The sequence below is a fragment of the Phyllosticta capitalensis genome, assembly GCF_038381095.1.
Source record: "Phyllosticta capitalensis strain CBS 128856 chromosome Unknown BKA78scaffold_1, whole genome shotgun sequence".
NCBI lineage: Eukaryota > Fungi > Ascomycota > Dothideomycetes > Botryosphaeriales > Phyllostictaceae > Phyllosticta > Phyllosticta capitalensis.
In genome coordinates this window covers 3,883,616-3,909,130 of record NW_027117439.1, presented here as the reverse complement: position 1 = coordinate 3,909,130, position 25,515 = coordinate 3,883,616, and the positions used below count along the sequence as shown (strand labels likewise).

General features: G+C 57.3%; 9 protein-coding genes across 9 annotated transcripts; 2 read left to right on the top strand and 7 right to left on the bottom strand.

Annotated features, from left to right (window-relative positions):
- Nucleotides 1-441: 441 nt before the first annotated feature.
- Nucleotides 442-897, bottom strand: BKA78DRAFT_291962 (uncharacterized protein; the record flags this gene model as incomplete). The annotated part of the gene is made up of 1 exon (XM_066885980.1): nucleotides 442-897. The coding sequence occupies one exon, from the start codon at nucleotides 895-897 to the stop codon at nucleotides 442-444; it is 456 nt and encodes a 151-aa protein (XP_066750092.1).
- A 255-nt stretch (nucleotides 898-1,152) lies between these two features.
- BKA78DRAFT_304196 (SPX domain-containing protein) lies at nucleotides 1,153-4,446 on the top strand. Its single transcript, XM_066887606.1, has 4 exons — nucleotides 1,153-1,691; nucleotides 1,777-2,947; nucleotides 2,991-4,113; nucleotides 4,239-4,446. Exons 1-4 carry the CDS (start codon nucleotides 1,609-1,611, stop codon nucleotides 4,379-4,381), a joined length of 2,520 nt encoding a protein of 839 aa, XP_066750091.1. The 5' UTR covers nucleotides 1,153-1,608; the 3' UTR covers nucleotides 4,382-4,446.
- Nucleotides 4,447-8,246: 3,800 nt separating this feature from the next.
- Nucleotides 8,247-8,973, top strand: BKA78DRAFT_244853 (necrosis inducing protein; the record flags this gene model as incomplete). Its single annotated transcript, XM_066884071.1, has 3 exons — nucleotides 8,247-8,404; nucleotides 8,454-8,751; nucleotides 8,788-8,973. The coding sequence occupies 3 exons, from the start codon at nucleotides 8,247-8,249 to the stop codon at nucleotides 8,971-8,973; spliced, it is 642 nt and encodes a 213-aa protein (XP_066750090.1).
- Nucleotides 8,974-9,125: 152 nt separating this feature from the next.
- Nucleotides 9,126-12,057, bottom strand: BKA78DRAFT_349314 (uncharacterized protein; the record flags this gene model as incomplete). Its single annotated transcript, XM_066890783.1, has 2 exons — nucleotides 9,126-10,099; nucleotides 10,836-12,057. The coding sequence occupies 2 exons, from the start codon at nucleotides 12,055-12,057 to the stop codon at nucleotides 9,126-9,128; spliced, it is 2,196 nt and encodes a 731-aa protein (XP_066750089.1).
- Nucleotides 12,058-12,857: 800 nt separating this feature from the next.
- On the bottom strand, nucleotides 12,858-13,307 carry BKA78DRAFT_349313 (uncharacterized protein; the record flags this gene model as incomplete). Its single annotated transcript, XM_066890782.1, has 1 exon — nucleotides 12,858-13,307. The coding sequence occupies one exon, from the start codon at nucleotides 13,305-13,307 to the stop codon at nucleotides 12,858-12,860; it is 450 nt and encodes a 149-aa protein (XP_066750088.1).
- A 1,493-nt stretch (nucleotides 13,308-14,800) lies between these two features.
- Nucleotides 14,801-18,959, bottom strand: BKA78DRAFT_291955 (Molybdopterin-binding domain of aldehyde dehydrogenase-domain-containing protein; the record flags this gene model as incomplete). Its single annotated transcript, XM_066885979.1, has 2 exons — nucleotides 14,801-18,481; nucleotides 18,531-18,959. 2 exons carry the CDS (start codon nucleotides 18,957-18,959, stop codon nucleotides 14,801-14,803), a joined length of 4,110 nt encoding a protein of 1,369 aa, XP_066750087.1.
- A 1,365-nt stretch (nucleotides 18,960-20,324) lies between these two features.
- BKA78DRAFT_349311 (uncharacterized protein) lies at nucleotides 20,325-22,191 on the bottom strand (the record flags this gene model as incomplete). The annotated part of the gene is made up of 5 exons (XM_066890781.1): nucleotides 20,325-20,606; nucleotides 20,655-20,812; nucleotides 20,858-21,739; nucleotides 21,792-22,091; nucleotides 22,149-22,191. The coding sequence occupies 5 exons, from the start codon at nucleotides 22,189-22,191 to the stop codon at nucleotides 20,325-20,327; spliced, it is 1,665 nt and encodes a 554-aa protein (XP_066750086.1).
- A 433-nt stretch (nucleotides 22,192-22,624) lies between these two features.
- BKA78DRAFT_243866 (luciferase-like domain-containing protein) lies at nucleotides 22,625-23,923 on the bottom strand (the record flags this gene model as incomplete). Its single annotated transcript, XM_066883982.1, has 1 exon — nucleotides 22,625-23,923. One exon carries the CDS (start codon nucleotides 23,921-23,923, stop codon nucleotides 22,625-22,627), a length of 1,299 nt encoding a protein of 432 aa, XP_066750085.1.
- Nucleotides 23,885-25,400, bottom strand: BKA78DRAFT_242123 (chaperonin 10-like protein; the record flags this gene model as incomplete). Its single annotated transcript, XM_066883929.1, has 3 exons — nucleotides 23,885-24,402; nucleotides 24,452-25,116; nucleotides 25,243-25,400. Coding segments are annotated over 3 exons (1,341 nt in total), but the record flags the coding sequence as incomplete, so codon positions are not given.
- Nucleotides 25,401-25,515: the final 115 nt, after the last annotated feature.

Below are 25,515 nucleotides of genomic sequence, written 5' to 3'. Positions count from 1 at the left end.
ATGCTCCTGTTTTACTTCTTTGTTTCCTTTAGCAGCGGTGTTGAGTTTTCTCCACCTCTCCCCGTCCCCCTCTGCTGCCCTCCTGTCTCCCCTCCGCAACGGACGTGTCGGAGCTCGAGTTGGCAGACCACAGAGGCTTGACGGTGGACAGGCAGTTGGTTCACGGTACTTTCGCCCTCTCCCTCCCGCCCCTCTCCACCCGTCGCCCTTGGCCACGGCCGCCTCCCACCGCCGGTCCCTCGCCTCTGGCCTCCCCGCCAATCGCTGTCGGCGCACTGCGCCGCCGTTGGCCGCGAGCAGAGAGACGGACTTGGAGGTTGCGTGTAGGCCGCCGAGGCAAGGCCCGCGGGTGTGACGGACCGGACAAAGAGGGTATGGTTGCTCACTTGCCCCAGTTGATTGGAACGTCGTCGGCGCACGCGCCCGCCTGCGCTGCATCTTTTAGACCCAGGCCATGTAAGCGGCAAGCGTGCACATGCGGACGGATGGACCCGGCTGGGGCGACCGGTAACGAGCGTCAAATGCCTTGCCTCCAGGCCCGTCTGCCAGCGCCGCCCAAAGCGGTGCGGCAGAATGAGATGCCTGTGAGCTGAAGGCGAGCGAGATGCGCTGTTGTACCGCCTGACGCGGGTGCTGGGAGCTGGTTTTTGCGCTTTGCGACGGTGCGGCTCTTGTTGATTTTATCCGGGAGGATTCAGGGAGCAAGAGGATTTGTTTGGTGGTTCGCTCGTCGGCCATGGGCCTAGGCTGGGCCCTGGCGGCGAACGGCCTCGTCGAGATGGAACGGACTCGATGATCTCTCTTTCTTCCTTGTTCGTTAGTAGAAAATGGCGTGGAGCGGGCCGGCTGCGGTCTGTAATTGGGGAAGAGCAGATAGTAAAGAAATGGCTTCCTCATGACTGAAACTGCATTGTGCCAAAGGGTTAGCGTGGTGCGGCTGTCAGGTACCAGGCTGCATGTGATATAAAAATGAAGCTAGAGGATAAATTATATCTTGTGTGGTGAGTGAGACATCCGATGAGATGGAGTTGAGGCGGTTGTGGCGCAACGTCAGCCCAGCCCGTCTTTGGACCAAACCAACCAATCGGAGGGCTCGCGCTTGGCATATGCTGTTGTCGACTGGTGAATCCCCGTCTTCAACCATCATCACCAGCAGAGCCAGCCCCAAATCGACCAAGCCAGCTAACACGACCTTGCGCACCTTTATCCGCCCGCATGACCGTCCTCTGCCACCCCAACACCCGTCGCCGCACCCTATAACATTGTCTCCCGTCCGAGCTCCTCCACCTCATCCCACCCACACACCCCACGTTTGGGGTCCACATCTTTTCGCTCTCATAAACAACCGCGACTCTGGACCACCAACGCCCTGTCCGCCCGTCGTCCTTTTCCTCCGCACCTCTTTCTCCCCCTCCCACCGACTCGTTCGCCCTACCACCCCCTGCCGACGCCCTCGAGCTTCAGGACCTCGTCCCCGCCGCCGGACCAAACGCCGCTCCAGCCAAACCCGCCCACCGACGCCACCGACACTCTGCAGACGGCCGCCGCCTCTCCCGACGCGAGCGCAAGCGGCGCGACAAGCTCGAGCGCCTGCTCGAAGAGGCCGAGATGAAGTTTTCCCACAGCATCCAGTTCAACGCTGTCCCCGACTGGAGCAGCAACTACATTGCCTACAGCAATTTGAAAAAGCTGTGCGTACACCACTCATCCAAGCCTTGGCCGGGGCGCAGCGTCTTGGGGAGCTCCGTGGCAGTGTCGTCCACTGACTGTCGCCAGAATCTACCAGCTCGAAAAGCAGGTCCACCAGCGCGCCGGCCCAGATCTGCCCGATGCCGAGTCGTCGCCGCTCCTCGCCAGCTCCGCTGATGACCCCGACAAGACGTTTGCGACGGCCCTGGACCATGAGTTGGAAAAGATCAAGGCCTTTTACGAGGCCAAGGAAATGGAAATCTTTACCGAGCTCGAGGGAACCCTGCACGAGGTGGAGCGCTATCTAAACACGCAAGATGCAATGGACGTGGAGGAAGAGGACGGCGCGCCGCCTTCCAGGCAGAGCTCGGGAAAGCGCAAGGCTAGCGTGTTTGGTTTTGGGTTTGGCAAGAGGCGGAAAAGCATGATGAGCGGCTCGATTATGGAGGATGGCGAGGCCGAGAGCGACGAGGACGCCGACGAGAGCGCCGCGCTGCGCAAGACGCGGTCGAAGGATGGCGTGCGGAGGAGCTCCATGTCGTCCAATGGTGTGCGGAGACGGCGCAGTCTTGCGTTTGACGATGAAAACGACATGTCCTTTTCCGCCCTCTACGACTCCATCATCACCATCAAGAAGCGCACCGTCAGCCTCTATGTCAACATTTGTGAGCTGCGGTCTTACATTCAGCTCAACCGGACCGGTTTCAGCAAAGTGCTGAAAAAGTACGACAAGATTATGGACCGCAGCTTGAAAAGCGCCTACATTTCGCAAAATGTCGAGTCGGCGTACCCCTTTCGCCAGTCGACCATGGACAAGTTGTCGACAAATCTGTCGCGCGTTGAACAGGCATACGCGGATCTCTGCACCGAGGGAGATGTCGCAACGTCAAAGCGGGAGCTGCGCCTTCACCTGCGCGAGCACGTCGTCTGGGAGCGCAACACGGTATGGCGTGAAATGATTGGCATCGAGCGCAAGGCGCAGGCCGCCAACCTGGGTATCCGCCAGACCATGCTGGGCCGCGACGCAGAAGGCAAGCCGCGGCTGCAGGGCGACGATCCGGAGATTGCAACGAAGGAAATTCAGACGCCCGTGGGACGGTATACGTGTCCGCGGTGGTTGGTCAGCTCGACGTTTTATACGCTCATTGCCATTTTGGCCATCTTTCTCGTGCTGCTTTTGGTGCCCATAATGGATGTGCCCGAGCAGCAGAATTGCTTGGCGCTGGTCATTTTTGTCAGCTTGTTGTGGGCGACAGAGGTAAGCTTTCTGGCCAGTTGGTGGGCATTGGTTGACTTTTTAGGCAATTCCCCTTTTCGTCACTTCCCTACTTGTACCTTTTCTGGTTGTGGTTCTTCGCGTGGTGCGCTCCGAGTCGCCGCCCCACACGCGTCTAAACTCCAAGGCAGCCGCATCGTACATTTTTGCCGCCATGTGGACACCCGTCATCATGCTGCTGCTCGGCGGCTTCACCATTGCAGCCGCGCTGAGCAAGTACAACATTGCCAAGATGATGGCGACGTTTGTCTTGTCCAAGGCCGGCACGCGGCCGCGAACCGTTCTCCTGACGGCCATGTTTGTCGCCATGTTTGCCAGCATGTGGATCTCCAACGTGGCGGCGCCGGTCCTGTGCTTCTCCATCATCCAGCCCATCCTGCGGAACCTGCCCGCCGACTCGGACATGAGCAAAGCGCTGCTCTTGGGCATTGCGCTGAGCTCCAACATTGGCGGCGCGGCCTCGCCCATTGCGTCTCCCCAGAACCTCATCGCGCTGCAGAACATGGCGCCGCAGCCGGGCTGGGGCATCTGGTTCTTCGTGTCGCTGCCCGTGTGCATCATCTCAATCCTGCTAATCTGGGTGCTGCTGCTCCTCACCTTCCGCCCCAGCCGCGGCACCACCATCGTCCCCATCCGGCGCATGAAGGACCGCTTCACAGGCATCCAGTACTTCATCAGCGGCGTGACGCTCGTCACCATCGCGCTGTGGTGCGTAACGCACCAACTCGAACCCTACCTCGGCGACATGGGCGTCGTGGCCATCATCCCGCTCGTCCTCTTCTTCGGCACCGGCATCCTGACCAAGGAAGACTTCAACAACTTCCTCTGGACCATCATCATCCTCGCCGCGGGCGGCCTGGCGCTCGGCAAGGCGGTGTCGTCCTCGGGCCTCCTCGCCACCATCGCCGCCCGCATCACCGACCGCGTCGAGCAGCTCAGCCTCTACGGCGTCCTCGTCGTCTTTGCGGCCATGATCTTGGTCGTTGCCACGTTTATCAGCCACACCGTTGCCGCCCTCATTGTCCTGCCCCTCGTCAAGGAGGTCGGCCAGGGCATGGCCGAGCCCCATCCGAATCTGCTCGTCATGGGCTCCGTCCTCATGTGCAGCGCCGCCATGGGGTTGCCGACCAGCGGCTTTCCGAATATGAGTGAGTGCCCCGTGCTTCTTCCTCTTCCCTTTGTTGTCGACCCCCTGACCCCTCTCCGTCACTTCGATGGCATTGGCAATTCTCTTTGTTGCTTTGTAGCTAATGTAAATGTGTGTCTGAAACAGCCGCAATCATGCTCGAAAACGAAGTCGGCAACCGCTACCTCAAGGTGCGCCACTTCATCACGCGCGGCGTCACGGCGTCGGTCCTGACGTTTGGCGTTGTTGTCACGGTGGGCTACGGCCTCATGCTCGCTGCTGGGTTGTAGGTGTAGTGTAAGTAGGTAGGGTGGGTTGGTGGGTGCGGTTGTGAGAGGTGTGAGGTGTGTGGAAAGGGTGTGGGGATGGGGGATGGGAGTGGGGGATGTGTGTGGGGGTTTGGGAGATGGGGAGAAGATTTGGACGCCGCAAGGCCCTGCAAGCCACCGTCGATTGTGGTGACTAGGTGGTGGTTGGTTGGATGGTTAGCTGACGGACCACGGGGAGTTGTCGTCGTCGTCGTCGTCGTCGCCGCGTCGTAGAAGTAGTCGCGGGATAGGTACAAGTACAAGCCAACTGCCTGCATGTATGTAGGTTGTCATGTAGGGAGGATATAGGCCAGGCAAAGAACACAAAACACATCAGAAGAAACCATTTTACCAACCCTCCACCATGGCAAGTTTTTTGAAATGTCTAACTACATATCTAAAGGGGTGCTGGGAGTGCTCGAATGCTGCCCCGCTGACATTGTGGGTTTAGACTTGGTTGTTTGGCGACTTGACCTACTGTGCGTGATGTTTTGTAGGAGTCGAGACACTCGAATGCTCCCAATGCATACGCGTCCGCCTTTGGGGATGTGAAGGTTCTTTGTGTGTAAGGCGGAACATTTCTTTCATCACTCACTATGGCGCCGAAGTCGAGACCTGCGCGTGTGGGGAGCATTCAAATGCCTTGTTGTCTCGGAACTTGAACAAAGACATATGATCTCCTCGTCTCCTTGATTTTGTTGATTGATTGATAGCTTCCCGGCTTTGTGTGTACGGCGAACAATGCCCTTGTAAACCCAACACACGTCGGCTCCCCCAGCAATTCGCACGATCTTTAAGTCCCTCCTTGTCGCCCGCTCCAACTCACCAGACAGACAAGAAGATTAGTCGACTCCCGCCTACACCTCGCCCCTATTCTACTCTAGCCACAGCCATAGCTACTGCTCCCCTACCGCTATCCGCTCACTCGCAAAACCAAGGTAACGTATCACCCTTGAATTGGCTCGCAACACAAAAAAGGCCATCATCACTCGACCAAAATCTCTAGATTCTTTCGAAACAAGACGACCACGGAAAAGATGCCGCGACTTCTCAAGATCAAATCCCTCTTCTCGCGCCTGACCAAGCGGCGCAGCAGCAAAAAAGCGTCCGAGCAGTCGGCAGCGCCGACGAGTGGTAGCAACAGCAGTAGCAGTGGCAACGAAAACGCCAGTGTTTGCAGCACAGCGACAGTAGCAGTAGCAGGTAGGGCCAGGGTAGTGCACGTGGAGTCGACTAACAAGGTGGTGTACAGACAGCTCAACGGATCACGCTTCGCAGAAAACCTTCCATCCAACGCCGTCCGCTGCAGCGTACGCTCAAACAACACAAGTACATGTAGCCCGCCCGTCTCCCCCGCTGACCTCGCCGCAGCTTTTTCGTCGTGTATTTCGCCATCGCCATTATCCTTTCCTCCTTCGCCGGACTCACCGCTGTCTCGCGTTGACATGGCAGCCGCGCTCTCAGCTTCTGCGCCGCGCGCGCCTTCGCCGCCTGTCTCGCCAGCTGAGCTCGCCCTCGCCATCTCGGCCGCCATGTCTCCTTTTGACCCCTTTGACATTCCCGAGTTCAACGATGCCAACGAGGCTGTCCCGGCCGATGATGACGGCATCATGGGTACGCCTCCACCTCCTTACACCGCTGTCTCGTCGCCCCCGCCGCCCTATGAGGCGCGGGATCCGCGCTGGTTGTGGGAGGGCGTGTGTAGCCAAGGTTGCGCATGGTGTGATTAGAAGGCGAATGTAGGTTGAGCGCAAGGGGTCAGGTAAGTCGGCGAGGTGATGTGGACATTTCGCCCCTTTTCCCCTGGTTGCGACGGCTGCGCTGGCGCATGTGCGCAGTGCGTAGGCGTCGTTCGTCGCAACCAGAGCGCGAAGGTGGGCAGTTAGTTGCTCCTGCGCATGTGCGCAGTGCGTGGCAGCAGCTGTTGCCACAGCACTTCGACGAGGAAACCCTGAAGCTAGATGATGGACTGCGGCAGTGGATGGGAATCGCTGACCGACCGGATATCTCGACTTGCCCTCCAACTCCGCCAGAGCAGCCACGGCGACTGTTCATGGACTCCATGAAACGGTGCGCGCCAGGATGTGCTCTGGTGGTTTGACCCGTCCGATCATAATTGATGCTCTGTTGCTGCTGCGGCTGACTGTCCATGGATTCCGTGGAATGGTGCGCGCTAGGAAGCGCATGGAGCAGGCGGCGGGAGGAGAGGAGAGGAATGATGCTCGATTGTTTGGGGTGGTTGTATAGGTAGGACTTTTCTCTGTCTCCTTTTTTTTTTTTTTTTTTTCTAGATGAATAGATTTCTCTCTGTCTTGACGTTTGCTGTGCGGCATGGAAATGGAATGGAAGTGACGTGTTTTGCAGCTCGTAGTAGAGGTTGAGACTTGGCTTCTTCCTCGTGGCTTTGATTCGTGTAGTATGAGGATTTGAGTTATGCTTGTAAGGCGTCCGGATGAGCTAGTGTTTTGCGTGCGTTAGTTTGCAGGCTGATCAGCTTGAACGGTGTCAATCAAGACAGACGCGATCAAAAGGGCGGCCGCAAAAGAAAGGTCGGCTCCGTGGTAGGGTGCTCGAATGCTTCCTGTTGTGTTCTCGGACTTGGTCGTTTGGACAGAGTTTGAAGTCAAGATGTGTATATACAGGGAACATTCAAGCACCTTGCCGCTGGAAGACCTCGACGTTTGAACTCCTAAAGGGATAGCTACAGGGAGCATTCATGCATCCCTGCTCCGCCTTTGAGTTGACATTCCTTTTGCGGCCCAAAGCGGCGCATGTTACCAAAGACATGAATAAAAAGGGCAGTGAGTCCCTTCCTAACGTGCATCATTTGCCTTGGCCAGAGTTGATGAGTAGGGAACATCCGCATATCAGCGGCAAGCGATGGTACGAGCCTTAGAACGTGGTGCAACCTTTGACAAAACTAATGCACCTACCCCTGCTCGCATCCTCCGCTCTAACACTCTCCCGCCCGCAACAACCCAACCCTCCCCAAACCTCCACCTCCTCTCAACCACCACCACCAAATCCGCCGACTGCAACACCTTGTCTGTCGGCAATCAGCGAATCGGACAGCCCCAAGCACGCCCCGCCCCGACTCCGAGATCAGTCTTTTCAGCCTCCCGCCGCCCAGACAGAGCATGATTGGCGCGCAGGACCCCCGCGGTGATCTTCATCGACGTCCATCATCCGCTGCTTCGCTTGCTCGAGTCAGCGTTTGCGTATTCGTCTCTTTTTGCGGACTTCGACATCTGATGCCCCCCCAAAGCTGCTAGGAGCAGTGTTTCCCCGGTAGAAGAGAATCATGTGGAGTCTTCAGCTCTGCCTTCCACGTGCCTCGCTCGTGGTCTTCCCCTGAGCTTTCTTCTACTTGGGGTAATCGGGTCCGGCTAAAGCCAGCTAGGTAGCTGGGCAAAGATAGCGACATGGCGACTGGCTGGCATTGCACCCATGGCGTAAAGTCAAGCTGGTTCGGAAGCTTGGTGTTCCGACAGCAGACGATACAAACTTCGCCCAGCATGCAGGTGTAGGTTGAGGTACAGAAGAGCTGGAGTTGGCGGTGTTTGATATAAGCACCGCGCGCGGTGTCCACTTGTCCACTCCCAACCCACACTCCTCTCGCAACCTATCCATCAATCCGTTCACCATGACGGATCTGTTCCACACCATGCCACCCGCCGCCAGCACCGTCGCGCTGTACTTCCACTTCCGCCGCATCGCCTCCATGTGGTTTCCCGGGTTTCTGCTCAACCAGGACTCGTTCGTACCGGCGCTCTGCGGTGTGTTGTGGATGGCTATCGGCGGTCACTTTGTCGCCAAGTCGCTGTTTGGTCGCAGACCCAAAATGCGCATGCGCTGCTCGGTCGATGCCGGGCCAAAGGTGCCGTCGTTTCCTGAGACGGTGCCCAAGGGCGTCCCAGGTGAGCTGTATCAGCGTTTCAAACCGTATCTCCATGTTGGCGGTGGTTGTGCTCCGCTGCCGGTCGTGGACGACGAAGGGAATACGGGGTAAGATTCTGGACCTGGCACTCAGTGAGTCGACTACTGACAGCTTCAGATGCGGACTGGCTCCGCCAGACGAGGAGTCATCAGACTACTTCAGCGACAGAGAGGGGCAAGTGTACGTGCGCTCAGGCTGGTATCGGCACCAGTTTGCCATCATGTACGCCTGGTACTTCCACAGCATCAGCCACTGCCACGAATGGCAAGCGTGCGTCGTCTGGGTGCGCGGACCCAACAACGACCGGCCGTCGATCCGGGGCGTGGCCCTGACCAAGAGCGGCGAGTGGACCAAGACGGACAAGCCGTTCCTCGACGGATGGCATCCCCTCATCGAGCACTGCAGCGATCCTTACGTCGACTCTGATCAAGACCATTTCCTGGAATGTCAGAGCAATCCGTTACTCGGCCACGGTCTGGCGCCTACGACTACCCGTGGCAAGGAACAGCCGCTTGTTGCTTGGGACTGTTTGCCTCAGCGGGCCAAGGACGCCCTCCAGGACATTGATTTTGGTCTCGCTCGAGTGCCCATCATTGATGGAAACTTTGAGAAGATGGTGGAAGAAGCTTTTATTTGACGTCTGCCACTTGAACGAGAGAGGAAGACTCCGCCTGGCAAACCAGTATGGACGGAAGAAATAAAGACAACGCCAGATGCCATTCCCTTGATAACGCCGCCGCAAACTCCTGATGCACCGACCGAACCTCTTGGTATATTGGTAGCTGGCTCCTATTCCGCAGCACTCTGATAGTCGTCCTCGCCATCTGCATCGCTCACCGACAAGTTCTCCATCTCTTCCATAATCGTCGGTGGATTCCCAAAGTGGTCGTCATCATCGCTGTCGTACTCATCCACAGGCTCTTGGACATATCCGCCATCGTAGCCGTCGGCGCCCTCGCGAACGCAGCCCTCGATCCAATCGGCGACGCTGCCGTACATCTGGGACCAGGTGACGGAGTGCGGGTGGACGATGTAGCCGTCGAGATGGGCAACCTTCGCTCCAGCACTCTGTGGCGCAACGACCATGCCACGCGGCATGCGCGGGTGGTGGTGGGAGGCGAGCCCGCGCATGGCCACCCACTGCTGGTAGCGCCAGCTGTCAAAGTCGCCGCGGCACTTCCACACCTCTTCGACCCAGGGGTACAGGAAGAAGCGGTACGAGCGGTTGCGCTCGCCGTCGAGCAGTCGCGGCACGTGGACCACGTATTCTCGTGGCGGTTTTCCAGACCGCGGCCTGCTGAGTTGGCTGAAGTAGTGGACGCGCCTCTTTTGAATGGCCTCCGGTGTCATGTCTGGGGCGACGGGGTGCGGGTCCGGATACGGCGGTCTGAGCAGCGGGTATGCGCCGCGCTCCGGGCTCAGGTCCTCGACGACGTAGAGTATCAGGTTGTACGGCCGGTCGACGCGCAGATGGATGCTCCACGTATGGCTCTGCGGCGGGATGTGGTCGACGGGGTGGTAGTGGGCGCGCATGCGGTAGCTGTAGGGGTGGTTGGGGCGCTCGGTGGCGGAATCGGGGACGAAGTAGAAGATTTGGCGCGATTGGACGTCGGGGCCGATGGCCGCGGATGAGCGGTGCAGGATGTTGAGGTCCAGGATTCTTTGGAGACCCTCTGGCACCTCTTCTGGCATTTCCGCCTCGGGGTTTGCTGCGACGCTCATCTTGAGGTGGTGGTGGTGGTTGAGCGGCCGAAGTGTGCGAGCTGTGTGAGGTTATGGAGAGGAAAACACCATGCAGGGTTGGAAGAGGATACGGGTGAATTCTCCTGCCGCCGAGAACGCCGAGAACGAGCTCCTAGACTTCACGTTCTCGATCCCGCTGCAAATACCTGGTGCAATCTGTAAAGGAGGGCCGTACGTTCCAGAAAACACTTTCACGGGAAGCAACCCTGCGTCTGGGAACGATAATGCTAATAGAATGGATCAAACAGTTGAGCAGTGATTACTAAAAGGCTGGGGTCACATGAACCTGAAGTGACAGCTCAGGGGGTTCTTTACTTTCTTTTCACAGGGAGTCACGAAAGGAATGGCAACTCCAGGGCGGGGTGCTCGAATGCTCCCTGTAGACATCCCCTCAAGAGCTCAAATGGCTAAGTCTTTAGGGAGCCAGGTAATTGATCACTCCCTGCATATACGTGTCTCGACTTCAAAATTCGGGCACATGAGGTCAACTCGCCAAACGACCAAGTCCGAGACCACACCTACAGGGAGCATTCGAGCATCGCGCCAGGGTTGACAATTTCCTTTGCAATCCACCGTGCTCCTTGATGACCAAGACAAAACAAGCAATGGCTTGACAAATGGACAAGAAGCAGCAAGAAAAGCTTGTACGTACGAAACACATTCGAGAAAGGAAGGCTAAAGCTCAATCCAAAAGAAGCAGAAACCCATAGCGACAGCAAACAACAACAAAAATGCCAAACACTTCCATCAACAAACCGGCGCCCTCCAGAACCACAGAGTGCACAAAGAGCCTCGTCGTCTCCAAGACGTAGACGACCGCGCGATACGCAGCCACGCTCGCCGCCCCGATCCGCCGCACCTCGTCGACGAAGCTCGTCGCGCCCTTGACCACGGCCGGCACCACGTCATCGACTACTGCTGGCACTACGTCGTCGACGACTTTGAAAGTCCCGCGTGCCGCAAGGTCGACGAGCCACACCGCAAGCAGTGACAGGAGCAGCGCGCGCACTGCCCGGCTGCGCACCACGCCGTCGACAAACGCCCACACCGCCTTGCTGACCGCGCTCTCGCGCTCCTCGTCGCGCAGTTGTGGGAAGGCAGACTCGGGTCCTGCCGAGACGGAGCGGTACCAGCGGCCTGGCAGGCACTTGTCGAGGAGCACGTCGCGTGGACGGACCAGCGGCGCGTCTGGAGGGAGCATGTTGGCGTCGCGCAGCCGGCAGGAGGCGGCGTGCCAGGAGGAGACGCGGCCCCAGGCGCGGCAGGTGTCGACGGTCGAGGGGGCGAGGCGCACGCCGTCGAGGTCGGCGAAGCTCTCGTGTGCGTCGATTGCGTTGCGCCCTGCGAAAGGCGGGCAGAGAGACGCAGACGGCGTGTGGACGGCGCCAGACACGCGCTGCTCGCCCGCGCGCGCGGCGGCAATGGATAGGAGCGGGAATGTCCCGCCAATGCCACTGTTTGGCGCCAAGGGGACGCGTGGGTACAGGAATACGCGGTAGATGCGGTTCCACTCGTGTCTTGCGAGGCGGGGGACGACGACGTGGAAGTGTTGGATGGGATCGGTTGTTGGCTGGTTGGCAGCACTGCTTGTGATGCGAAAACGTAGAGAGCGTGTAGTCAGGAGGTCAGCGGAGGGGTTGAAGTGCCTCTCAGTATCGGCGTAGGGGCGGACGAGCGGCCAGAGCGATGGCTCGATTGCTTCGTGGATGAAAATTTCGAGGGGCCTGGGTTCAGCGCGGATGTGGAGCGTCCAGATGGGATGTTGGCGGATTGGGTGCGGGAGCTTTTTCGTCCGATGTGTTGTGTATTTCGCATCTGCGCAGGTGGATGAGGAGTAGGGAACTTGAGGGATAAATACGAAATGGTGGCGAAGGTGTCCGTCTTGGCCAATGCTAAAGGATGGGTCGGGGAGAGTGTACAGGTCGGTATTGGAGAAGCTCGCTAGTGAACCCGTACTTGGTGTCGCCAAAGACTCCATGGCGGATGGAGATAGTAATAGCAACGCGGAGTGATCGACTGCACAGGATGCCGCATCTCGTGGCTGAAGCTCGAGAAGCTCGAGAAGCTCGAGAAAATCCAAGACGGCTGTTGAGGGTTTTACTAATTCGAGGTCAGAGGCGGTGGAGCACGTGTTGAACAAAGGAGCTTGACAAAGGAGACTGGGAGACTTCTCTGAAGACGGACGTGGAAGATCTTCTTTGTTAGGTCACTAAAGCAACCAAGTAGAAGCGGCTGTAGAGCAGTGGAAAATTTCCATGTAAAAAGCTAGGCATACAGGCAGCATTCACGCGCCTCAAGCACTTAATACTGGAATTCACCAAGTCCTTTGCGAGGAGTCACAGGGAGTTGTCGCAGCTAAGTGTGCTACGACTTTTACTACCAGGCCTCAGAGCTTTTTAACAAAGAGCATCCACAAGTACATCACAGCTTTTGAAAACAACAGGACTGGTGCTGAGTATTAGCTGGAGGTGCAAGATGAACGACTTTTGACTGCAAGATTTGAGGCATGCCTCGATGCAACAATGTCGACACGGCAGACTTGGACACGCAAGAAAATAGACATATGAATAGAAAGTGCAAACCAACCCGATAAAAAGATGCATTTCATAAGCCAACGCTTCCAAGGATCGTAGAGTAGCAAGTCTTTTGCGCCCCAAGGCGAGCAAGCCCATACTCAACAAAAATGCTTTCCAGACCGAACCCAATGCCACCTCAGCAAAGAGGATATCCCAAATCCAAACATGGCGCCATAAACAAGATGCGTAGCAGGCGAAATCATCAGGCCGAAACCGTGACGATGCCCTCACTCTGGACCCAATCGGAGCTGGTAGCGTCGCCGATGGTGACGGAAACGTTGAATTCAGAGATGACGGGGGTAGTGCTGGCGCCGTAGAGCGAGTAGAGAGCGGCGCCAAAGATCTGCTTGCCCGTCTGTACAGTGGTGGGCATGATCATGGAGACGTTGACGTTGTGGAGCTGGTTGGACTGGTCCTCGCCGAGGAACTTTGCCCCGACAAAGGTTCCCAGCGACCCGCCGTACGACGCGTCCGGGGCCAGCCCGAAAACGACTGACACGTCCGTCACGCTCTGGATGTAGTTTTCGGTGACGAGTTGCGCGGTGAAGACGTCGCCGGGCTTGATGGTGGAGGGCGCCTTGACGCCGACGAGGCGGGCGGAGGAGAGACCGAGGAGGGAGGCGCCGGCGGCGAGGATGCTGGTGAAGCGCATGGTTGTGGATGTGGTGGTGGTGTGGAGAGTTAAGGTTATATGCTTAATGCGGCAGCAATGCTTGAGTTGGAATGATGGTGATGCGAGGATTGTAGTTGATGCAGGTCAATTGAAGCACCTGCAAGGCCGCCTTTATACGTTCATCGCTCCGCAGCACAGTCGGCTCCCCCTGAGATGATTCAATCGGACCATCCGGTCCCCAAGCTCTTTCTGCACGTCGACTCGACCGATGCTCGGATCCGCACTGATGGGTTGTCACGTAGCGTTGCAATACGAAAACGCATCAGCCACTAGCCAGTCTGACAGCTCCTCGCCAAAAACAGGCCGGGCGACCTCGCGGGCCGCCGCGCCCGCATGCGGTTGGTCTCTGTAAGGTACCATGGGCGGGAAATGATGTTAGGCTTGCCGTTTCTATTTTGAGCGTGTAAACTGCGGGAAAAGACCTGGTGATAGGTTGACTGGGAGGTGAGCCGGGAACGCAGCTAAAGTGCGGTGGTGTGTGGAGGACTACTAGCGTGGTGGGGTTTCTGCAACTCGTCTGTCTGCTGAGTAACGTCGCCCTGCAGAGTTGCCGGTACATACGATGATGAGCTAGGATACTAGTCTGCCTCTCTCATCATCGTGGCGGTCAAGTCAGGGCCGCCGCTTGTCTGACCTAGTTGCGGCAGTGCTCAACACCAGCACAGGGTAGCCATGGAAAGCCACAGCGGTGCTTCTTTTGTCAGCGGCGCGCGCTGTACCAGCTATCCGGCTACCCGCATCGCCTCGCGCAATACTACTTCTCTTGTTGGTCAAATACGAGCCGTTACCGGTGTCTTCTGTCTCTCTCGCCCGTAAATCCCCAATAGTTTTGCGCAGTCGCTTTCTTTTTGACGAGCCGTGATGATGATGGGCGCCTGTCGACCAGTCAGATTGCCACCGCGACGACGTCAAGCGTCGACCGTCTGGATATTTCTGGGCCCTTCGCCCTGCCATCTTCGTATTGCTTCTCCATCCCTCTTGCCCGTCGCCACACGCACATGACGGCGTCGAAGACGGCTCGATAGGACAATAAGCAAGCTGGTACCAAAGAGTCGGTGTCCGATGGGCGCGTCACAGGCCGATGGTGATGAGACTCGAGGCGATGGGTGTTGCGAAGAATAGAAACGGCGGGCAAAGGTAGGCACGTTCCTCGGCTGGCGCAGAGACGTTGGCAATCAGAACGGCTGGCTGGCACATTTGTCTTGGAAAAAGGTGTGGACGCGGGAAGACGCTGACCTTTTGTATGCGCTTCGGGGCCAAGCAATATTTATCGTGCATTTTCTTATCTTTTCGCGCCTGCCTGGAGCGGAATATTCCTCATGCTATCATTCGTCATGTGGATGGAGGCCCTCGTGGAACAGTAGGAAGCCAATTATTCATCCTCAACGATTGATTTTGTTCTCCACCAAACCATGAAACCAGCAGAGAATAAGGCAGTATCATACAAAGAACCATGTACCATGCCCTCCACCCTAAATACTAACAAAAAAGCTCTTCTCGCCGTCCCTCGGCTCCACCAACGCCCGTCTCAAAATCGGATCCGCACAACTAACCCTAATGCGCTCGACCGTCGCCGGACTCCTCAAATTGAGGACATCCTCCACACCCCACTGGCTACGAGCCGCCTTGAGGGCATCCCTTATAGCAAAAAAGACGGCCGAGCCCATAAACAGGGGCGGCTCGCCCACACCGCGGGAGCGCTGAATGGTCCTAAGGTTCTCCCAATTGACGTCCTTGAGCAAGCTGACGTTGAAGACCTGGGGGATGTCGCGGAAGCCGGGGATCTTGTAGGCGCCGGGGCCGCGGGTGAAGATGGAGCCGCTGGCGCGGTGCCACAGCATCTCCTCCGAGGTGAAGAGGCCCTGGCCCTGCACGAACGCGCCCTCGATCTGCCCGTAGTCGATGGCTGGGTTGAGGCTGCGCCCCACGTCCATTTTGATGTCGCTCCGCCGGTTCGTCCAGTCGCCCGTCAGCGTGTCGATTTCCACCTCGGCCATTGTCACGCCCTGGGTAAAGTAAAAGTACGGCATCCCCGTGTTTTCGCCCCATGTGTACCCAATGTCGGGTGTTTTGTAAAAGCCGTTGGCGGATAGGTTGACCCGATCGAAGTAGGCGGCATGCGCGAGCTCTTTTAGAGAGGCGTCGGGCATTTTTGAGCGGTAGGGGGCTAGTCGCTCGTTGAGCTGCGCACATGCGTTCCATACTGCGTATCCGTTGAGATCTGAAGAGGCCGAGGCAGCGGTGGAGCTGGTGTTGGCGACCGTGTTTGTGGCCGTCTCTGAAATGAGAATGTCCTCTGGCGGCACCTTGAGCGCCTCGGCTGCAATCATAATCATCTTGGTGTGCAAGCCCTGTCCCATTTCTGTGCCTCCGTGTGCCAGCAGGACGGAGCCGTCGTGGTAGATGTGGACGAGTGCGCCGGCTTGGTTGAGGAAGAGTGCTGTGAAGGAAATGCCGAATTTGGTAGGGATGATGGAAAGGCCGCGTTTGTTCCACTTGTGTGTCTTGTTGAATTCGTCCACCTCTTTGCGTCTGCGGTCGTATTCTGCCTCATCCTTAACCTGCTGGTACATGAGCGGCACAAAGTAGTCTTTCAATTCCTGGTTGAAGTGCGTCAGGTCGCCAGGTTGGTACATGTTGATACGGCGGAACTGGTCAACGGGCATGCCGAGATGGTCTGCGACTTCTTCCATGTAGCTCTCTGCAATGAACATGCCTTGAGGTCCGCCGAAGCCACGGAACGCCGAGTTGGAGACGGTATTTGTCTTGCATACTCGGCCCCTGACGTGTACATTTGGGATTTTGTACACTCCATCAGCGTGGGTACACGCCCTATCAATGACGGCGCCACTGAGATCCTGCGTCCATCCCGCATTGTTGAAAATGTCGACGTCGAGCGCCTGAATCTTTCCATCCTTGTTGACTCCCACCTTCCAGACGCCAAGGAAAGGATGCCGGCCTCCAGTTGTGATGATATCTTCATCGCGATTGAGCATGCAGCGGACAGGACGCTTGGCCTTTTTCGCCGCAACGGCAAGAATACCAGCCAACTGAATCGACCGCGTCTCCTTGCCTCCGAAGCCGCCGCCCATGCGCTTGACTCTCGACACAATCTTGTTCGCTTGCACGCCCGTGACCTGCGCGACGTAGGATTGAGTCTCGGTGGGATTCTGCGTGCTACTCCAGACCTCCATCTCGCCATCCTCGTGCTTCGGGATCACGACGCACGCATGGGTTTCCAGATAAAAGTGCTCCTGTCCACCCATGCGGGCGACGCCCTCGAAAACGTGGTCACAGTTCTTGAACGCTTCCTCAGTATCGCCTTTTTTGATGTAGCGGTAGTGGTCCATGAAGCTTTGCGCTTCAATGGCTTCCTCGATGGTGAAGATGGCGGGCAGTTCCTCATACTCGACTTTGACGGCTCTGGCAGCTGCCTCTGCCCGCTTTGCCGTGTTTGCAAGGACAAGCCCGATTGGCTGACCAGCCGTGAAGACCTCGTCAACGGCGAAAAAGCTCTCGTCACAGACTGGCGCTCCCCACCAATTGGCTTGGGGGTTGGGCAGGTCTGTGTGGTCGACCCAGTCCACGACGCCAGGCATGTCGAGCGCAGCAGAGGGATCGACGCTGAGTAGTTTGGCGTGGGCTCTGGTGGAGAGAACCATGCAGCCATAGAGCTCATTCTTCTGCAGTGGAATGTCATCGGTGTACTGCGCCTGGCCGGTGACTTGCTTCATGGCCGCAACGTGCGGGCGACCCTTGCCCAGCACTTGCTGCTCGTAAGCGATGGAGGCATCGTGATCCTTGTGTCCAGTCGAGATTTCCCTTTCAATCTCACCAATGGCGTGGTGATCGATATTAGCTGCGGCCTCGGCTTCTTCCTCTTCGCTAATCTTGGCCAGCGTTTCATGGTAGAATTTGTAAAAGAAGCCAAACGCAAGAGATTTGCGGTACGTAGCCATGCCACCAGGGACGCCAAAACGCAAATCAAAGTCTTCTTCCAGTGCGCCAAAAGCACCCTCGAGCGTCTGTGGGTCTGTCCATTTCTTCCCAATAAGATACTGCTCGGCTTTTTTGGCTGCAATCGTCGTGGGTGCCATGCCGCCGTAAATCAAGTTGACCTCGTCGACCGTATACGCGTCACTGAGAGACACTCGCAATGCGGCATTCACAATCGCAATGTCGTCATCCTTTCTCTTTGCCTGCTTGTACGCCTGCATGTACTCGCCTTTTTCCTTGGCGGCCGGTATTCGAATGCTTGCAATGATGGCGTCTGCAGGCAGCGCTGTGACCCTGTATCCCTTGAAAAACTCCGTTATGGGGATTTCCGTGACCTTTTCCAAGCTCTTTGCAACCAGTGTGGCCTTGGTAGCAACGAATACGGGATTCAAATCAGAAATGGGCGAGGCGGTTGCCAGGTTTCCTGCCGGCGTGCCCACGTTCCGGATTTGTCTGCCTGCAAAGTATCTCAACTGCTTCAGGATTGCAGCAAATGGCTGGCCCCTGACTTCGCCGTAATGCTCGATTGCCTGCGTTGCAATATCTTCCAGATCCGTCAACACGACATTGCCTCCAATCTCAATGTGGTCGTCGTTGAGCGAAAATTGTCGCAGCTCTGGTATGTCGCCGACGTACACCGACGCCGTGTATTGCATATTCTTGAACTTGACCTCGATCTGCGTCTCTGTGCTTCCACCAATGATTTTCGACGAGGGATAGGCACTCTTGATCTCCAGAAGCTGCTGCAGGGTGACGGGCCTAAACCATCGTTTTCGCTTGTTTCCAAACGCCAGCGGTCGAAACTGATGCTTGCGCAGCGCCGATGGAAAGATGAGCTGCGTGTCTGGATGATACTCGATAAATCCGGGAGGCGTGAAGCGTTTGATGGGCTGATCATCGCCGTTGGCGATGCTTCCGTTTGTCCCGTTCTTGCAGCATCCACCGCCGGCCCCATTGGTCTTTTCCATGCAGCATCCTGTACCGCCGTTGGCCGTCGCTTTTCCGCAACCACCTCCACTCCCCCCTTTTACGCTGAAGCTCTGCGCCGCGTCCAGGATCGGCCGGTAACCAGTACATCGGCAGAGATTGCCGTCAAACGCTTCTTCGACGTCGTGTTCGGACGGCTCGGGGTTATTCCTCAAAAGCGCGTACAAGCTCTGTCAAGTAAATTAGAACCTGTCATCAGCACACCCAACCCAGACTGACCATCACGATCCCCGGCGTGCAAAACCCGCACTGGCTCCCATTCATTTTGGCTATACGCTCCTGCGTCGGATGTGGCCCATTCACGTCTCCAATACCCTCTACGGTAATGACGTGTTTGCCGTCGACGCTGACGAGCGGCGCCAGGCACGCATTGACGCTGGCATGGTAAATCTTCTTTGTGGTGGGGTTGAATTGCGAGACGACGACGGTGCAGGCGCCGCAGCCGCCTTCTGCGCAGCCCAGCTTTGTCCCCGTCAGCCCGACGCCGCGCAGATATTCCAGCAGCGTGACTTCGGGGTCGGCGTCGTCCAGCACGACCTTGGTGCCGTTGAGGTAGAAGCGCAGCGTGTCGTCGTAGTCTGTGGTTATCGAGGCGAGCGCGTTGATGCTCGATACGGGTACGGCTGGGTCAACGAGCCCCGGAGCCATATTGAATTTTCCAAATGGTACCGGGAGACTAGAAAAGAGGAAAGAGTGTGGAAAAAGTAGTATTTATCGCAAGCCTAGCTACGGGGTGGCGGATTTGTGTGACGGGTGTATAGTGAGCCAAGGGCGATCTAGCAGCGAAAGAGGAAGGCGAATGTGAAGAAGAGGAAATAGGAAACAGGAGAAGAAGGTGAAGAAAAGGAATCGACAAGGAAAAGGCAGAGAGGCGCAGAAAAGTCGCTTTGGCCCAGTCTTATCAAAAGAGAATGTTTGTTGTTACGTGCAGTGGTTGCGGCTGGAGTATCGAGGGCGCTGAGCGGCGAGGCCCGACAGGGCGGGGCATGCAAATCCCTGACGCTTTTATGCACATGCCGCCGGCCCACGTGAGCCAAAGCTGTCAGCAGCTTCTTGGCCGTCGGACTGGCTAACGAACGCGGTCACTGCTGGTCCTATGAAAGGGTCCAGCTACATCAGACTAGCACTTGGCGCGTCTACTACGCATGTCGCTAGCCGTAGCGGCCGGATTAAGATCTTGAAGCCATCAACTCCATTTTTGAGCGCTATCAAAGGAAAAAAGAAAACCGACTGTTGAAGATACAAAGCCGTCCTCCGTTCGCTGACCACCTCGTGTCGCCAATGAACCCCTCCCAAACAGTCTTCCACCAGCAGCACGTTGCCAGAGCTCGTCGGCGAAAGAGGAGCGTGAAAGCCAGACTGCCACGTTTCCAAAGGAACCAGGAGATAAAGGTAATCAATGCAGCTTGATGAGAGCTGCCTGCCGCCGTCCGTGGCAGCCGCTTTTATTCAATTCTTTGTACGAGTGTCGAGGTGCCAATTACTACGTGGCGTGGAACCATGTCGAAGAGGAGAACTTTTTTTTGTTTTCGAAAAATCCAGGAGAGAGAGCAGGGCAAGACTGGCGAAGATGCTGCATCCACTATACTCGCCGGTGTTTGCATATTACGCTTATACCCGCTCATGATCGGGTTGAGTACCTCAGCTGCGGCAGGAGAGAAACCAGGAGGCTTGATACCAGAGATGTTCGGGCGCATCAAGAATAGCATCGTGCGGTCATCGCATAGCCATAGCAGTTCAAGTCGTCGATCCAGAAAGACGATCAGATCAAGCATGATATGCAGAACTCAGTCAGGTCGACGCCGAGTCAGAAGGGCGGCTTGCGAAAGTATCAGAGCATCCGAAGTCGAGACGGAATCCAGAAAGTGTGCAGCCAGTCAAGCCATACGTTTGCAGCAAGAGCCCATCAGCCATCGTCAAGCACGTGTGCAAGCAATAGTCGAGTGCACAAGGCACTGCTGTTCGGTCCCCTAAGCATCGGTGTCACGGTATCACGACGTCACGCTCTGCCGTCTATGCTCCTGGAGGTTGCTGGCCTGGCGTCTGTCCTGGGGTTTGCTGTTGTTGCGCAATAGCAGCATACCACATGGAAATGTAGTTTTGGTACCCGCCATACATCGCATATGGGTCAGCACCTGCAGCACCATCCTCTCCGGGGGCCGCAGCTGGCTGCTGTGGCATTCCTGCCGCCGGCTGTTGGGCATAGGACTGTTGCTGGGGTTGTGAGTAGCGGTCACTATAAGGATCGTTGTCACGGCCACGGCCCCTACTACCCACACCGCCATTCTTTTCACGCTGTCCAGGGTCAGAGCTTTGGTCGATGGAACGGAACGGGGCACTGACCACTGTGTCGACCTTCTCCCAGATGGCCTGCTTGGCATCTTCAATCGACTGGCGCGTACCAACCAGACCGATTTCACGCTCAATGTCGGCTCCGGATGCTTGAGAGACGTTGATCTTACAGCCTGTGGAGTTTTGCATCTCCTTGATCGTTTCCCCACCTACACGGGTTAGACTTGGCGGACACAGGATTTGATTGAGCTCACCTTTTCCAATAATCATGCCCACGGCCTCAGAGGGGACCATGATGGTGTCGTTAATCTTACCAGGGCCGGCCTGCATGTCAAAATTCCCGCCACGGTTGTTCTCCTTTACAGCAGCAGGAGGACCCGCGCGAGTGTCGCTGTCCACAATCTCCAGAATTAGTTCCTTGGCTCTGGCGGCGGCCTCTCTGCTGCCAATGAGGTTCACTGGTCTCAAGCCATTCACGCTCTTGTTCTCTCCCACAATGTTGACGTGGCAGCCGCTCTTGTCCTGGAGGTCGCGAATCGTTTCGCCTTGGCGTCCAATGATGAGACCAACAGTCCTGTCTGGGACCATTATTTGCACGCTGTTGTCTCCAGAGTGCATGAGCGCAGCGTTTGCCTTGGCTCCCCTGCCGCCTCCCCGAGCATCTCGCGATACCTGGCCGCCATTCTCGTCAATGATGCGAAAGATTTCGCGCTTGGCATCGATGCGAGAGCGTGGAGGTCCGGAAATCCTGCATTGGCGTTGTGGGCCACCCATTTCAGGACCCGTGATGAATTGGATTCTTGTGCCAGTGTCCTGCTCGATTCTGCGGAGGTTTTCGCCCTGTCTGCCAATGACGAGGCCGACAAGGGACGATTCGATGGTAATGGTTTCGCTGTCGGGCGGCGACCGGTCCCTGGCAGGGTAGTTGCGTGCGGGAGAGAACGTGTCGCGACCTCGGCTCGGGGGTGAGCGGGACCTTTCACGCACGAATCCGGATCTGCGCGGGTCGTCGCGTCGCTCATCGCGGTAGGGATTGTAGTTGTCGCGGTACCCGTCGCGGCGGGGAGGCGAGCGCGAACGCGAACGAGAGTGACGGTAGGGTCGACCTGCTAGTCTTGGGTCATCGCGAGGAGGGCCTGGGACGTCTTGGTAAGTTGCGGTCGACGCGCGTGGTTGCAAGTGTCTCACCTGTGCTGGACCTGCCGCCGCTGTAGGGCTGCAGACCTTTCTCGGTTGCAATGTTGCGCGCTCTCGCGAGGACGTCGGAAAAGTTGACTGAGCCTGTGTTGACAGGCTTGATGGAGCTCAGGTCGACACTTCCAGAGTTTGTAGGTTGGGGCAGGCCGTAAGCGGCGGGGACGCCAGCGGGCGGGGTGGGCGTCACGTAGGCTGACGGGTAGGCTTGAGGCATGGTCGGCGGCGGTTGCTGCTGAGGGGGCGGTTGCGAAGGCGTCTGAGATGGAGTGCTTCCAGTACGATTGGTGGCCGCTGGTCTGCGGGTCAGCTTTCTGGAAAAATGAGGCTGGGCTTGGTGGTTGATCGCACCTAACGCGGCCAGAATCTGCGAAATGTCCGGTTGAGCCGCCATTGCACGCGAGAGGCTTTGCAGTGAAGCAAAAGCTGAGGGATGGAGGGCGCGAGATGTGGGAGTTCCGATCGAAAGCGAAGTCTCGATGCCGAGAGGGAGTTCGCGGTTCGGTCGGGTGAGTTGGGTGGAGTGTTGGTGGTGAGAAAGACGTTGCGCGACAAGAGGAAAGCTGAAGAAAGCGATTGCCCGCTAGCGCCGAATTCAGCGCTCGCTTGCAACGCACCTCTTGGCGCTCAGGCAATCCAATCCAGACTACCACCTGGTCGACATTCGTTGGCTCCTCCAAAGACATCACTTTTTATCACATTCATCAAGAGCCTATCCACATCAAAACTCATAAACCAACGCATCCCATTGCTCCGTCAAAGATCCAAACAACACGCGGACACTTTGTAACTACAGCGCACGGCGACCTCGCGACAATGGCGCCCACTCACTTTCCCTGCCTGTACACGTCTCCAGTCAGGCGAATTTCAAAATCCCTATCCTTTCCTCTGCCTTGTCTCTCCAGCTGCCGCACCAACGGCAAGACCTTTTCGCCAAACAACTGAATCTCCTCTTCGTAATGCAAAAAGGCCGTCAAGATTATGTCGATACCAAGACTTTTGAGCATGACGATGCGCTCAGCAATCTGCTGCGGCGTGCCGATTAGTTTGGTCTTGAAGCCGTCGTTGTACTGCACCAGGTCGTTGAATTCGCTCCCGGCCCACATGCCCGTCTTGTTGGCAGTGCTGGCACCGGCATTCTGGACTTCTCCCCGGAACGCCTCGACCGCGTCCACGTCCGCTTTGCCCTGAATCTCCCGCAGCACCTGGACGGCTTCTTCTTCCGTGTCGCGGCAGATGACGAAGCCGTTGAGCGCGAATTTGACTTTGCCCTCGCGTCCGTACTTGCGCGCCCGCTCGCTGACATCGGCAATTTGGTCCATGAGGCCCTCGAGCGTGTTGCCGTTCATAAAGTACACGTCTGAAACGGCACCTCCATTTTCTCGCGCATCGTGGCTGTTACCACCCTGGAAAATGACTGGATGAGGACGTCCTGGCAAAGACAGCGGCTTCGGCTTCAACGGGTAGTTGTTGAACTGATAAAAGTCGCCGTGGTAGCTAAAGGTCTCCTGCGTCCAAATGCCTCGAAGACACTCGATAAACTCGCGGGAGCGACGGTAGCGCTCAGAATGGTCCAGCCACCACTGTCCAATGGACGTCATCTCGGTCTTGAACCAGCCCGAGACGACATTTACGTCGATGCGGCCTTCGCTGTAATGGTCGATGCTAGCAATTTGCTTTGCCGCCAGCGCCGGATTCCAAGGGCCAGGTAGCAGCGCTGCAATCATGCGGATGCGCGAAGTGCCGTGCAGCAGGGCCTGGCTAAAGCTGACAGACTCGTGTTGGTTCTCCGCGCCGTATCCTGCCATGAAGCGGATCTGCATGAGCGCAAACTCCAGGCCCACGCGCTCCGCTGTACGTGCGTAGCGCTCATTGGCCTTGAGGTCCCATCCCGTCCTCTGCGGGATCTTGGAGACGACCAGACCGCCCGACACATTTGGGACCCAGTAGGCAAATTTGACGCGGTCCGGGTCCGAGTTGAGCTGGTCTGCGTACGCAAACTCGTCCGAGCTGTTGTCGACTGTTGGCGGGATGCCGTTTGTTGCGGTTTGGGAGTGGTCGTGTTCCGAATCTGGTCGTGTTACAGGCACGACTATACGCTTTCCACTGACTGCACCGTTCCTCATCTTGTCCAGGGCGGCATTGATGCCGGCAAGACCACCGTTGGCAACCTCAATCTCAGGCAATTTGAGGGTCTGAGAAGCCAACAAGTCTTCCAGCCACTCCATTAAGGATTCACCGACGGCAGGCACATTGTGGAACAGCTTGATGGGAACAGAATGATGCTGCACCTCGGGAGCCGTGGTCTTGGGCAAGCCCGTGTAGCCCAGCAAATGACGTCGCAGGCTACTCTTGGACTTGACCAAAATGTCTTGCAGAATCGTCGCTGACTCTCTTCCAGTAACATCAATGGCAAAGCGCAGCTGGTCCCCGGTGATGCTGCGAATGACTTCGGCCGCTCTCTTCTGGTCGAATCGATCGACCAGCATGTCGGCGCCAAAATCCAGCAGCTTTTTGCCGTTCTTGGCCACGTCTGCAACCGAGATGACGCGCAGTCCAGCGAATTTGGCGAGTTGAAGCGCCATGATGCCAGTGGTGGAGGATCCTGCTACCATCAGCAACCATCTACGGTCTACATGTAAGTCATGACAAACCTCCCCAAATCACGATCCACTCTCCCTTTTGCGGTCTCTCGTGGTACGGCAAGTGCTCAAATACCTCGGCGCGCACATCCTCTGGAATCGCGCTTCGATCCACCGCGCGCGCCAGGCCGTGCAGATTGGGCCCGCGCGGCACATCAGCGACCAAGTCACCAAAGTCCAAACCAAACGACGACCCAAGGCCGATTGCGGCCGCCACAAACGCGACGCCCAGCGCGGCGCCATGCTTGACATTGTAGCCCTTTGGGATGCGGGCGACATTGGAGTCGGTGGTGACGACGTACTCCTGATACGCGGCCTTGCGTACATCGCGATAGTCGGTCGAGGGGCCAAAGACGACGTCGCCGCTCTGGATGCGACTAGAGCGGCGGCGCGGCGGGCGCACCACGATGCCGGCAAAGTCGCGCCCGTTGACCCACGGGTAGGCCGGCTGCCCGAAGCCGTAGTCGGGCCCCTTCCAGTCGACCGGGTTGAGTCCGATGGCCAGCACCTGGATCAGCAGCTCGTCGTCGCTCTTGAGCGCCGGGATGTCGGTCGCCCGCTCCAGCGAGTACTTTTGCCGCGGCCCGTGCAGCACCAGCACGTCTTGCTTGGGCGTGTCGAGGCGTAGGAACTCGTCGCCCCCGTTGAAGGTGCCGTTGCCGTTGGCGGCGTCGTGGCTGTGGTTGTGGCTGTAGCCGTTGGTGTTTTCCGTGTGTCCGTTGATTGCTTTCCCGAGGCCATTTAGCGACGCCCAGCTTGCGGATTGCGAGCCATTGGGAGTGGTTGGGCCCGACCGCAGGGACACGAACGGCGTAGACGGCTTGTCATGGTGGTGATGGTGGCCATTCACGCCACCGTTGGCAGCGCCATCAAGTTGATGATGACCATTAACATCCTCCCTCCCACACTGCGGGTCCGGACGCAGGCCCAGGAACGGGCCATTCGAGATCTTCGAAGGCATCGTCGTGACAGCAACCAAATCAAAGAGAAAAAAGCAAAAGGTGAACAACAGACGCAGGACGAGGCGGGCGAGGCGGAAGAGCAGGTTAAGTAGGTACCACAGAACGAGCAGGATG

Coding starts and splice junctions, on each gene's coding strand:
- BKA78DRAFT_304196 (XM_066887606.1), top strand. CDS start 1,609: ATGAAGTTTTCCCACAGCATCCAGTTCAACGCTGTCCCCGACTGGAGC. Junction 2,948..2,990: donor GCTTGTTGTGGGCGACAGAG/GTAAGCTTTCTG, acceptor TTGACTTTTTAG/GCAATTCCCCTTTTCGTCAC. Junction 4,114..4,238: donor CAGCGGCTTTCCGAATATGA/GTGAGTGCCCCG, acceptor TGTCTGAAACAG/CCGCAATCATGCTCGAAAAC.